General features: G+C 35.2%; 1 protein-coding gene across 8 annotated transcripts in view; it reads left to right on the forward strand.

Moving 5' to 3' along the window:
* Positions 1–13,149, forward strand: part of RYR2 (ryanodine receptor 2) — a 397,519-nt gene that overhangs the window by 217,063 nt on the left and 167,307 nt on the right. For all 8 annotated transcript variants that reach the window (XM_065057819.1, XM_065057821.1, XM_065057823.1 and 5 more), the window contains 3 exons: positions 2,256–2,359; positions 6,413–6,496; positions 11,527–11,686. In XM_065057819.1, the coding sequence (XP_064913891.1) occupies positions 2,256–2,359; positions 6,413–6,496; positions 11,527–11,686 (348 nt within the window). The remainder of the gene's footprint in view (positions 1–2,255; positions 2,360–6,412; positions 6,497–11,526; positions 11,687–13,149) is intronic.

Genomic DNA, 13,149 nt, shown 5'->3' on the forward strand with positions numbered 1-13,149 from the left:
GATGGGAAGGCAACCTACAAAATATGTTGAATATATGATAGATGTATTATACATTATACCTGTAAAGTGAAAAGAGTGTCACCAGTGAAATTCGATTGACAATGGAATTCTGAGGAAAACACCTGAGGCCCAAGATTTAAATTAGCTCAACACAGATCTAGGGTAGTCTTCTTGCAGACTATGCTTTATTAATGCAGATTACCACAGGTCTTGGAAAGAAGTCTGCAAATAAACATTTTCAGTGTCTGCTAAAAGATACTTCTCATTTTAGTTGCTAATGATTTTGGTCAAGTAACTTGATAGCTGAATTGCTTGTATTGGCTGTCTAAAGAACATTAATCCCATTGAAAAAGATATATATTCCCTGGAGATTGTAAATATTTTTCAATCCAAAACATAAACGAATGACGGCTGTTCAATTTGATAATTATTATGTTCTGAGATCAAAATGTAAAAATACGTTACTCAGAAATATAGGGAATGGTGAGTTGTTTTTTTTTTATGAGATTACACTACTACTCAATCTAGTTTATTCATAGTTTAGTTATTGTTATCGAGAAATACAGAACTGGCAAAAATAGAGGATGATAAATAAAGAATATATTTCAGCTGTCGGTGATCTGTGTTCATATTCACTCTGTGGGTACTCATGTATAATTAATACTCAGAATGTGGAACTAGAGAAACTTTATAAATAGGTTATGGTTTTAGATTATTTTTTTCCTTCCACTTCTCTAACACAAAATGTTTATGTACCAATATTATGATTTTATTTAAGTGTAATCTTAGATGCTGCATATAGATTCATTGCCATGATTATAACTTGCAAATGTCACTTGAAACACTGAAGTAAGTTGCTAGAACTTTTTCATTTTAGGACATTTACCTTAAAATGTCCAAAGAAAAGCTCTCTCTCTTTTTTTTTTTTTTTTTTAAATGTAATATGCAGGGCAAGCAATCAGTTTGTGTGACAGATTATTTTTCTGAAAGTCAGAAATTTCTTGCCAGTTTATACACTACTGACTTCAGTATCCTTTTTAAAGAACAAATCTGATTATGTGTATCAACAACAGATCAAACTCTTGAGAACAGATTATACCCGGTTCAATGGTACCACTTCAGTGGGAATTCTTGCCTTGGTCTTTTTCAGCTAAAATAATTTAAAAACTGTCCTATATTCATCAAATGAGTGAAGATTAATTTGGAAAAAGTATAATAATTAGGCTTCTTAACTTCAACCGTTAACATTCTGTTTTCAAGCAGAATTATCTGATTGATTAAAAGTTGTCAATAACGTTATTTTTCAATAACTTACACTTTGCAGCTTTAAATATTAATGCAAGTGGTGAGTTTATGGTTCATGAAAGATGGACAGAAAATTGTTTTAGTGTATGATTGAAAATGTGGTCTCAATTGAGCAAATGTCAACACTTTCTTTGGGATCTTTTAGCCAATTTTTGCAGATTAATGCTTTTTATCAAGCCTTCTAACAAGACATAATCTTTGTAGATTTTGTTGACCGAGCTCTAGCATGATAAAGATGCAAAACTGAGAGCAGTAGAATGCTCGGTTATCTCAGGTTGCCTTTCCTAGTTATGGCCAGTATTAGCCTAAAACTGTATAGAAGTAGTGCAGGTTAAATATCGTTTGAGTCAAATGATTCAATTTATAAAATGTAGGATTTTGTAAATTATAGTTTTTGTGACTCTGCTGTCACTACACTAAAGGTAAACTAATGTTCTAATAATTTGTATTTTTCTTGTATACTGCTAGACATAACTAAGAAACAAATAGTTTCTGAATTAAGAGATAGTGTAGGTTTATCCTTTATATTGTTACTGTTGTAGGGTAAGGACTTTAGTACTAGTCATATCAACATATTTATACAAACTGGATGCACAATTTTTCAATCATGGTGCTGAAGATGAGTTTTTATTTTATGGCTGTATGTCAAAACATAACATAGATTGCACTATTCTTGAACTTTGCATGTTGGTTGTGAACATCCGTATAATGAAATGTACAAATTAGCATTTATTCTACTTGAGATCTGCAGTATATTTTCAAATTCAAATTCTGTGTTACTTGAACAGAATGATCTTGCTCTGAGAATACAAAATACTTCTCTTTTGAAGTGTTGTTTAGTTTGAGTAAGTCTGACAGGATCAGCTTTAAGTACTTTGTGTTTTGAACTGCTTCTAAATTTCTTCTAGTTTTTAAGACACACTAAACTTACTTCTTTTCTGTCATTTCAGGTTCGAGATGACAACAAAAGACAACACCCATGCTTAGTGGAGTTCTCAAAATTGCCAGAGCAGGAAAGAAATTATAACTTGCAAATGTCACTTGAAACACTGAAGTAAGTTGCTAGAACTTTTGAACCTCATAGTGAGAGTTTCCTGAGGATTTGCAGTTTCCAGAATTGTAATTTGACATGTAAATTACGATTTGATGCGCAGGTGAGGGTAAGAATATGAAAATGAGGGAGTGAGATAAATTAATGAATGATACATTTGGCACTGAAAATTACTTTGATAGTCTTCCATATCTTTTGAATTTTAGATTTATTGTGGTAATGCTGATCATGTAATAGCAACTCAGGCAGTTTCCATCTAATTTGGAGGAAAGAAATAGATCCAAGCTTTGAAAAAGGGCTCTTTACTTCTTATTTGGTTTAATTCAATTTAGTTTAATTGCTTTCCATTTTCTTTATTGCTAAAACACACTTTGACAATCAATAGGTATTTTTTTGATGTGTCTAATGATGAGCTTCGCTTCAGGACCCCTTCCTTGCTACTGTTTCTGTGTCATCTGTGCATGTTGCCACAAAACAATAGTAGGCATTTCCTCCTTTTGTGGATGAGTGGTTAGATGTGTGAACATCGTGGAAGGTCTCCAGCTGGAAATCTGGAAAATTTAATGTTAATGGGTTTCTTCAATAATCTAGGTATCTTGTTCACAAGGATACAATTGCTTATCTCAGCTTTGCAACCAAATGGGTGTGAGTTCTTCCTTTGATGCAATTGCATTGAAAATGTGTTAGTGTAAGGTCTTCCATATGTAGCATTGCATGTAGCCAACACGTTAAAATATTTCTCAGACTGATAAATGCCCAGTGGTATACATAGTTCTCCAGTCATTCCTATTTGAAATCCATTGAAATATATTATTATTTTTTTCTTGCTTTTTCCTTTTCAGACTGTTAACAAATAGTGACTATCTGCATGTTTCTGGGAATATTTGTATTATATTGTTTAAAAATTTGCCATGTAAACTGTGAAACAGTGTTTACACTCATAAGGACTTCATGAGCTAGGTAGGACACTCCTAGAATTTCTCTGGTCAGCTTCTCTGCACTTTTTACTGATCCATCATTCCCACAGTGAGTAAATTACTCAATGAAAAATTATTTATGAGCCTGAGTGTTAAACAGTTTCTAGACAGGTATTCTAGCATTATTTAGAGATAAATGGAACTCTATTGGAGGCAAGAAAATAAGTTCATATTTCTCTCCAGCTAGATATTACAACTCCAATGAAAGATTTTGAGACCCATGTCAGCCCACCAATGTGCTAAGAATTCAGAATAACTTCTTCCTTTTTTTATGAAACTACAAAAGATGTCATTAACTTTCCCTACAGTTGGATCTTTTGCTAGAATGATCTATATAATATCACTCAGACATCATAAAAATCATAGTCTCAGAATTAAATGCACACTTCTAATGTTTCATGAAATATTAAACAAATTTTGTTAGTCCTTGCATAATTACTGGTTCAGGACGTAATGGTTTTCTAAATCTAACGCTGACAAAACAAACAAAAACATAAATTACGGATTTATTTTATTTTAGTAATTTTATTACTTACTCCATAGAGCACCTTTTCATTAAAGACACAGTATCTAAACGATAAAGCTTTCAGTCTTCCTATGGATTTCAAAATGCGTATGTTTACTGAGCTCAGTCTTAATTTCACTCCTGTATTAGTGCTTGTTTTCTGAAGTATGCAGTTCTAATTTTTTGTTGCATTTATAACATAGACATCTGTTGTTCAGGGACTAGAATATGGGTGCCTTGCTCAGTTCATTTTTGCAAGCTCGCGAAGGTGAAAAAATTAGTGCACTAATCAATTTTAGATGATCCATACTGTAATGACTGGAATTTTAAGCTACTCTGACTAGTTCTTTACTAGATGTTTCTAGTCTGCTAGCAGTCAGCCTCAATGGGGGGAAAAAGGGAAATAAAATATTCTTTTAAAACTTCCTCTAGTCAGCTCTATGTACAATTTGCATCAAATTCCCTACTGATTTTGATTTGTTGCCAGTTTTGCTGCCAGCTCTAATAGCTGAGAGATGCAGAAAACAAAGAAGTCCTGAGTCATGTTATCTGCCACAAGATTTCTTTTCAATATATTGGGGTGTCTGTATATTTTTCAGTATGACTGAATACTTCCATGAACTATAAAAATGATATACTATCTGAAATGTCAAGGTTCAGGAATGAGTTGCCTCTGAAAATGTCCTGGGATTAAAATATGCCTAGTCATAGTGTTTCTGCCCTTTCTTATTTTGTATTTTGATGTTGGTGGGGTTTTTCGATACTTACTTTGTGACTGACTTCCCTATTTCTACCTATGTAATCAGTTGTGTGTGATAATTACATGTATTGATACTACACTGAGGGCTGCATTCAGCCACTTCTATTTTTCTTATTTAGCTTTGAAATGCTTTAGGGGTCTTTCAGGTTCTACCAGCATGGTATGCCTTTTTATCCTGTAGTAGCTCTCTGATTTGAATTTGCTGTGTCTGGGTGGAAGTGAGGTGGGGTTCAAATTCCTGTCTTACATTACAAGAAAATTAGGACTGCCAGGGGTTAGCTCATTTGTACTGCTTTCCACTGTTAGATATGTTCTCTTATGTTGGTGAAAGCTGCACAGGAATCAAGTAAAATTTATGCCATTTGAAATCTATCTGCATGGATTATTCTTAGCAGATAGTGTATTTTGCAGGAGGTGGCCACTGCATATTGATTTCCTGATATCTGATTTAACCATCTAATATTAAATCAGGGTTCACAGACCATAACAGTAGGATTTACTTCATGTAGCTAGCACTAAAAATATACTGTAAGAATCTCCTTGAAACATATGATTCATCTGCCAAGAGAATGACTGCTAGAGCAATATTTATGCTTTTTTTTTTTTCTGCTCCAGTCAGTTCAAGAACAATAAATATAGTTAAAGCAAGACAAGAAAACATTGTTTTGACTAGAGACAAGAACAAATTAAAACCTTGTTTTCCAGCTTTCTTCCACATTGGGAAAATCAGGATTTCTTCTGCGTAATCAGTTTCAATCAAAGATACGGGTGTCATCCTTATATTTTGACAAGCTTCTGATCTGACTCCAAAGTGGTGTCTGACTTTTTACCAGGATTTATTTTCATTTCAATGTAAATATTTTAGTAATGCATCTAGGCTAAAGAAAATAAGACTTCATAACTCAGTATTGAATGTAAGTACAGGAAGAAATAATTTATGAGTTACAGATCGAATCCTGGAGATGAATGAGACCCAAGATTTATACTGCTGGGTAGTGTGACTGTAAGGAAAGGAGGAGGTCTGAAGCGATCAGAAGCCTGATTAATATTGTCGGCCCTGTTGTAAGGTTATGTAGAGTTTGTTTTCTGAAATGAGCATCATCTTGCATAGTCAGTCTAGAATGGGCTGCTGGGGTCAGTGGCTCTGTAGCAGAAGTCCTGTGGTACACGGCACACCCTCTCAAGCTTGAGTCCTTGAGTCCTTTTCTCTGAGGTGTTTTAATGTGCAACATCCATTTTGAGCATTAGGATGGCAGTTAACGGCCTAATGCTTATCATGTATTCTGTTGTCAGTTCTTTCTTCAGCAGCGTGCCCTAACAAAGTCCAGATCCAATTAAAATCTCTGAATAGCTGCCTGTCTTTGCAAAGGAGACACATGCTAAGTATAACAAGTGACATTTCCTGCCTTTTTTCTTTCATCACCATTGAAGTAAATAGCTTAAAAAAGATTTTTATATAAAGCAGTATGAATGAGTATAGAAGTAGTATGGATAAGTATGTAAAGCAGAAATATGTATTTGAGGGCATGGAATTTTTCAACTGATGCCACATACAGATGAAACAGACTGCATGATAGTTCCATTTTTAAGTAGTCCACTCAAATTTTTACTGAAATTTTTGGGAACATCTTGTGACATTTTCTTAACACTGTCATAAAGCTTATTACATACACAAAAAGGCTGATGTTGATCTTTCCTTATTTATTGTTGTGATTCCCATGTCTCATTTGTTGTATAGTGCTATTTATGTACCCAGCAGCAACTCTGAATATAGAAACCTTGGCAGTAATTTATCTCTGATTTCTGTGTCCTAGAACGTTGCTGGCGTTAGGCTGCCATGTTGGCATTGCTGATGAACATGCTGAAGAAAAAGTGAAAAAAATGAAACTGCCAAAGAAGTAAGTTGAAATTCAAATGCTTTTTTTTGTTGGGCAGCATGAGTTAAGGAAACTGTATTTTAACAATTTGATATTTATATTGCTAGCTTTATTCATACTTGGGTATGCATGCATGCATATGAATTATCAGAAAGTTACACACACCTTCATCCATACCTTTTCTTTCAGATGTTTACAATCTGATGTGTAGACAAAGTTTAGGTTTTCCATGATTCATTGAAATGTCTGACATTCATTGTTGTATAGTTCTTTTGTATCTAGAATGTGCTGCAGAAACTTGATAAAGAAATTTTATAGCAAACTTGTCAATATATTTTACTGAGCTGCAAACAGTAAAAGGTAACCCTTTTGAAAGTCCTAGAATGGCCATCTAGTGACTTGAAGTGGAAAGAACTTGTATAGCCACCTGACCTATTCCTGAGTGATTGATAGGCAACAGGATTGGTAGGGCTGGCCTCTGACTGGTATAGGATAGTGACCTCCACTACCACAACTATGAAACCAGTTATCATGATCCAGCCAAGGTGCCCTGGCTTCTTCCTTAGCACCAGTGTGTCCCTCAGTTTGGGAATGAAGAATTTGGGAACTTAAAATAGAAGGTAAATGAACTGTACTTAGTGATAAGCATATGACAGCCCTACAGCCCAACATATATATATTTGAGTCTGTGGTTTATAAGTTTGCCTAGAATGGTATAAAATTCAGTGAGGCAAAGGCGAATTGTAATGTGCATAAAACCAGAAAGGTAAAGGTCACAGTTTCAGTATGAGAGAACTACTGTGTTTTCTGTTCTCGAATTTAAATTAGTAATTTAGTTTCCTTAGTTATGACTAAGAGCAATGGTAAGTGCTAGTACCACTAGCAGCAACTCCTAGCTCTTTGCAGGGTTGTGCTCTGTGCAGAAACAGATGTTTCTCTGCTATTGCATATCTCATTATTCATAGTGGCCTTTCACTGACCCATACCTTCATATTGCTTACCATGCATCCCTAAGGCCAATATAATAACCCCATGCCCATGTTTAACTGAAGTATGCCTGCCTTTTTCTTTTTGTGAGCCAAAAGCACATACCCCATTCTGGCAAGGTTCCTTCAGGCTTCTCGGTAGTACTTTACTACAAGGTAGCTGTAAGAACCTTGACTCTGAAGTCTTGGATGTATACCACATGGTACTTATTTACAGATCATTGACATCACAGTTTCAGAATCCTTGATGTGGTCACTTCACAAGAATGAATGAGAATAAAAGCAAAGCATTAGTTTAAATTCCCCAAAACCATTTTTCAGCTATGGTTTCCCAAAATAACAGCATATAAGGCTAAAACGAAGAGATATCTAGGGCCTTCTGTATTTTTGCTCTGAATTTCCTGGGCAGAAATGTATATACATTTGCAAGATTGTTTGAGTGAATTAGATTTTATTCTTTTGAAAAACTTCAGCTAAATCTCAAGTCTGAAGAAATTATACTTCCTGATTTAAGAAGAGTGATAATACCGAGTCTTTTAAATGTTGGTTAACAGTCATAACTGGAAATTTAAGGTCCTACATTACATACAAAGTCAGAATTTTGATACCTCACATACAATGGATAGAAAATATGAGTAAAAAGGAAGGAAAAATTTTCTGGCTACATTCTCAATAGCATCAGATATTTCTTGAGCAAAAATGGAACAAAGTTTTCGTGATCTAGATACAGTTGTGCAGCTGTAAGGCTGGATCACAATTTTTTGGAGATACGTTCTTGGAGAGAAGAAGGATTGCCGTTTCACAGTTGGACTAGACTTAGCCATAACAAAAAGTTACAGGAGGTACTGTGTGAAAAGCTAATTTTTTGATAGTAGATGTCACGTCCTGTGTTTGCTGGTTAATTCTGTTCCTGTAGATAATGCAAATACATAATCCCAACACTTTGTCAATTTTTGCATGATAATTTATCAAGTTCCTATACCCACCTGACATAAAAACTTTATGCTATTATGAAAAAGAAAAGCAACAGACATCACTTGAATATAATTAACTAATCGGCTCTAATTTCTAAAGAAATTTTTCAGCTTTGTATATTCATCTGTCTTCTTAATCCTTTGCTTTTTTCTTTTCTGCCATCCTGTTGTAATGATAAAGATTGTAAAATGATTAGAATAAGTTTATATTTGTGTCGGTCCTAGAGAATTTTGGCATCACAGTCACACATGGAACAAGTTGGGGAAAAGAATGTTTTGTGCTAGCAGTTTGCCTTTTCTAATACAGCATCACTCCACAAAAGAGCTTTTTTGGACCATTTTGAACAACTACCTAAAGTGTACTACAAAAACAACTTCTGCTGATGGATGTTCTCTTTCTATTAGAAACTTTTTCCCTGGTGTAACTTTAGGTTTTTGAATAAAGCATTCTTCAATTAACTTTGAAATATATTCAAAGTATATTCAAATAAACTTCAATATATTCAAAGTATTTTAATAAATTCTAAATATATAGTGCTTCTGTGGCTTCAAAAGTCTAAATGAAATTGGTATTATCCCAATGAAAATAATTTTTAAAAGTTTTTGCTACGTTTAATTTTTTTCTGTAAAACAACTCATGTAGACTGCTGAAAACCTTTAGTCATGAGAGCAGAATATGGACTAATATCACTTGAAAACATATCTACCACTCTTTCTGTAATTTTAGGTGGTGGCACAAATAAAAATTCTATAACGCTTGTTATAAATCAGTGGCAGATCAATATGGTAGTTATAATGTGCTGTTGAAGCAGTTAAATTTCCAGCTTGAAAATGATTCTGCATTGCTTTACCAACCTCTTAAAAAGAAAAATGTTAATATAAGGCCCACAGAGATCCTGAGTAAGGTAAAACAAGTAAGATACTAATGAGTAGAGGGCCAGGCAGGAGCTGGGATTTTAACTACCTGTTTCAAGTAGCCGCATCTCTCTGCAGCTAAAGACAATTCTCCAACATGAATGTGTACATGCAGCATGTTTTATTATTTTGCTCAGTATACATTGAAACTTACCCTTGATGAGTTCTCATTTGCATCCTGAAATAAGGTTTGTACATACTTTGCGACAAAATCATGAGTATCCTTTGAGACTCCTGGTTCTTTGACCCAGCTCTGATATCAAAAAAGCTGTGGCTTTCATAGCTTTTACATGCACAGTGTAACACTTTTGCAGGGAACTGTGGCAGAAAGAACACAGTAACTGACAGCCTGACCAACATGTTAATTCTGTAGGATTCACTATTTCCATTACGGACTAGTTTTAGTCATCTTGCTGAAGTGACTTCACAGCTACCTGAACAGATGTCACCGTGAGGGCAGTTAGCTCGTCTGTGGGAGACAGCAGCACAACTGTCAACTGCTTGCTGAATTTTGTAAAACAATTTTGCTGATTGGTAACTGCAGAAATGGTGGATTTTGGATTGACATTCTTGAATTGCTGTTTTCATAATTAAACTTACTTTTTAATGGGGTAATTTTGAGGGCCGGTCCAACCTCATGTTAGACATGATAATCCCCCTTAAGTACTTGCTTGTTTTCAATTATTGTTTTCAACCAATAATTTGTTTAAATGGGTTTTAGAATAGTTATCACAGAAGAGAATTAATTAAAATTTGTAAAGTATTTGAATATTTTAGAATATAAATGGGGATGAATACTGTTTCTTTTTTTGTCTTTTTCTCTGTTAGTCCAAATAAAGAAAATACAAGAAAACAACCAAGTTGTTTAGAAAATAATTACACAATTATTTAAACTAGCCATTCTTTAAACATGCCAGAACATGTAATTTCAGTGACACAATGTTGTTGTTTATTTTGTTATTTTGTTATGACCAAAATAGCACTTTGTTTTGTCAGTATTCTGGAGGAGAAGTGCTCAGGGATATTCAGGGCGCGTCCACCAGCTCTCTCCTGGACCTGGAGCACTTCTTCCCCTCTGCGCATTCCCATCTCTAACCTTGCTTTCTGCAAGCTGCTTTTCCATACTTTTCTCCTCCCTCCTCTCTGCCCGTGTGGCATTTTGCCCTTCCTTAAAAATGTTTTCCCAGAGGTGCTACCATTGTGGCTGAGGATCTCAGCTTTGGTTGGCAGCGGGTCCCTTTTGGACTGTGCTTGGCATGGGGCAGCCCCTGCCTGTCCTCACAGAAGCTGCCCTGCTGCTCCCCTCGCCAGCACCTGGGCATGGACACCCACTACAATGCCCGTCAGTCTGGCCCTGCTTTGCTCTTCCTGCTCCCCTTCCCCTGCATTCCCTCATCACCTGAGGTAAGGGAGGCAACATCCACCACCATGGCCATGCTGCATAGTGTCAGGTTTTCATTGTAAGTCCTGATGTGTTGCATAAGTCACTATATGCATTATGTCCTTTATTAAAGAAGGTTTGATCATAAGTGAAGTGGGAGAGGACCATAACTGGTTTGACGGGAACAACTTCATGAAAGTAAACAACACTTTATTCTTGGGAGCGCTAAAATTAGTGAGGAAGCTGTCTCTTTGTTCTGAAGTCATGCTTAAATTTTAAACATTTGCTCCTTTCACTTGAAGGATAGTTAAATTATGAAGTAGTATAAAGACAAACTTTGACTGGATGGACTTCACATGTGAACTTGAGTAAGCTATTTGACTTGCTCAGTCTCTCACATCCCTGTATATAATAGGAGGGAAATATTTTCTTACTTCAGTAGGAGGCAGATAGAATTTAATAAATATTAAGTGCTCAGAGGTAACAATAATAATGTTCATGTAAGTATTTAGATAAGCAGCATCTTAATCTACTACTTCATATGACAGTACTAAAATACTTGAAAAACATTTTTAGTTCAGACCATTTTGGGTAGCTTTCATTACCAGCTACTTAATCCCATCGAGATGCAATTAGCTTGAAAAAAAAAATCTAATATCAGTGCATTATTATAAATAACCTGTCTTTGAACATAGAGAATATAGACATACTGCTTATGTGTCACTTCTTCCCTCTGTGATTTCTATTAACTTTTTCTTACTGAGAAATAACTGCAAGTTTTGTGCTTTTTGACAGCTACCAGTTGTTAAGTGGATATAAGCCTGCTCCCATGGATCTGAGTTTTATCAAGCTGACCCCCTCTCAAGAGGCTATGGTGGATAAACTAGCAGAGAATGCGCACAATGTGTGGGCAAGAGACCGCATAAGACAAGGCTGGACATATGGTATTCAACAGGTAAGTGCTAACTTCAGTCACTTAAAAAAAGCACTTATTTATTGAGGTATTTCACAGTTAAAAAGGAATAATGGGAATACAACAGCAGGAAGAAGCAGCTAATGAATGCAAGTCTGTCAGTCAAAGAAAGCAAAAATACACAATTAAAGCAATCCTGCTAAATCTTCTAGCAGTAGGAGACTCATCTTTTACAAGCAGTATTAAAAAAACAGTGGTATATTTTTGTACGCTGTCTAGATCTCAGGGTGAGAAAATTGCATGCAGGAAGCTAATATGCTCTAGTATTTTAGGAAATGTAAACATTGACTTTCAGTAGGGGAATAATTTAAATGTTTGCAGTCCTGAGAATTGAATAATTTTGTTTATCCAGGAAAACCAGAGTGTAAACTTCTAGTAATCACTTTGCTAATATGTTGTATTTCTGGCAGAGGCTATGTTTAACTGAGAACAGTTAATTCAGTCTCCCAAGTTCCAGTTGTGCTTTAGTGGTTTTGTTCCAGTGAATGGGAATGCTGCGTGGCAGTCATCATTATATGTTATAAGGAAGAGGAGTAAAAATGAAGCATTTTGGATTGTTAACAGCAAAACTCAGGGTCTTTGTGCTATTTTAAAATTTAATTTGGAATACGATGAGCCTAATTTATTATTTTTCAGGTTGGCTGCTATATCAGTTTTCCCTTAGGAGTCATATTTTCTATTATTTTTGTGATTGTGAATTTTATATAGAGAAAGGGGTCTTCACTTCTGTTAACAAATGTGTGGTAGCATATCACAGTGAAATTTTAGGAAAAATTCACCCTTTGGGGAAAAATAAAATGAGTTTTCATGGTTTTGTGCTGGGCATAAAAGATCATAACTTTTGCAAAAATGAGAAACAGCTGTTTTGTAGGTACATACTCCTTCCTGCCTATAAATAGTGGCTTTGTTTTTGACAAAAATTCAAGTTATACATTTTGGTTCAGCACGTTTCAAATTTTGTTTTTCTACAAGACCAAAACTAACTGTATTTGCAAAGCTTTTGTACTAAAAAATAAACAAAAAAGTTTTTTTATTTGTAACCTCATCTAGGTGTTCCTGCTCCAGCAAGGGGATTGGTTCCTTCCAATCCCTAACATTCTGTGATTCTGTGAAGTTAGGCGCTTAAATTCACCTCATCACATACTGACAAAGTACATTGATGTGACAAAATATATGCCACATAGCATTTCAGCACTGCACATTATAGTATCTTACTGTGAAGCTCTCATTTTGGTAGTTTGTAAACTATTTAAGGAAATCTGTGTTTGGGTCAAGTGAGACAATGAGCCAGTTCTTCTGTCTGCAGACTAGAATGTATGTGACATCCCCTACTAGATAGACACAGAAGAAAATTCAGTGTTGGTTCAACTCCCCTGCTTACAACATGATTACATTTTGCTCTACTACTGCATCTTCTAGAAATGGAAGGTGACCCTTTGAAGTGC

This window comes from Columba livia, chromosome 3 (assembly GCF_036013475.1).
Source record: "Columba livia isolate bColLiv1 breed racing homer chromosome 3, bColLiv1.pat.W.v2, whole genome shotgun sequence".
Lineage (NCBI taxonomy): Eukaryota > Metazoa > Chordata > Aves > Columbiformes > Columbidae > Columba > Columba livia.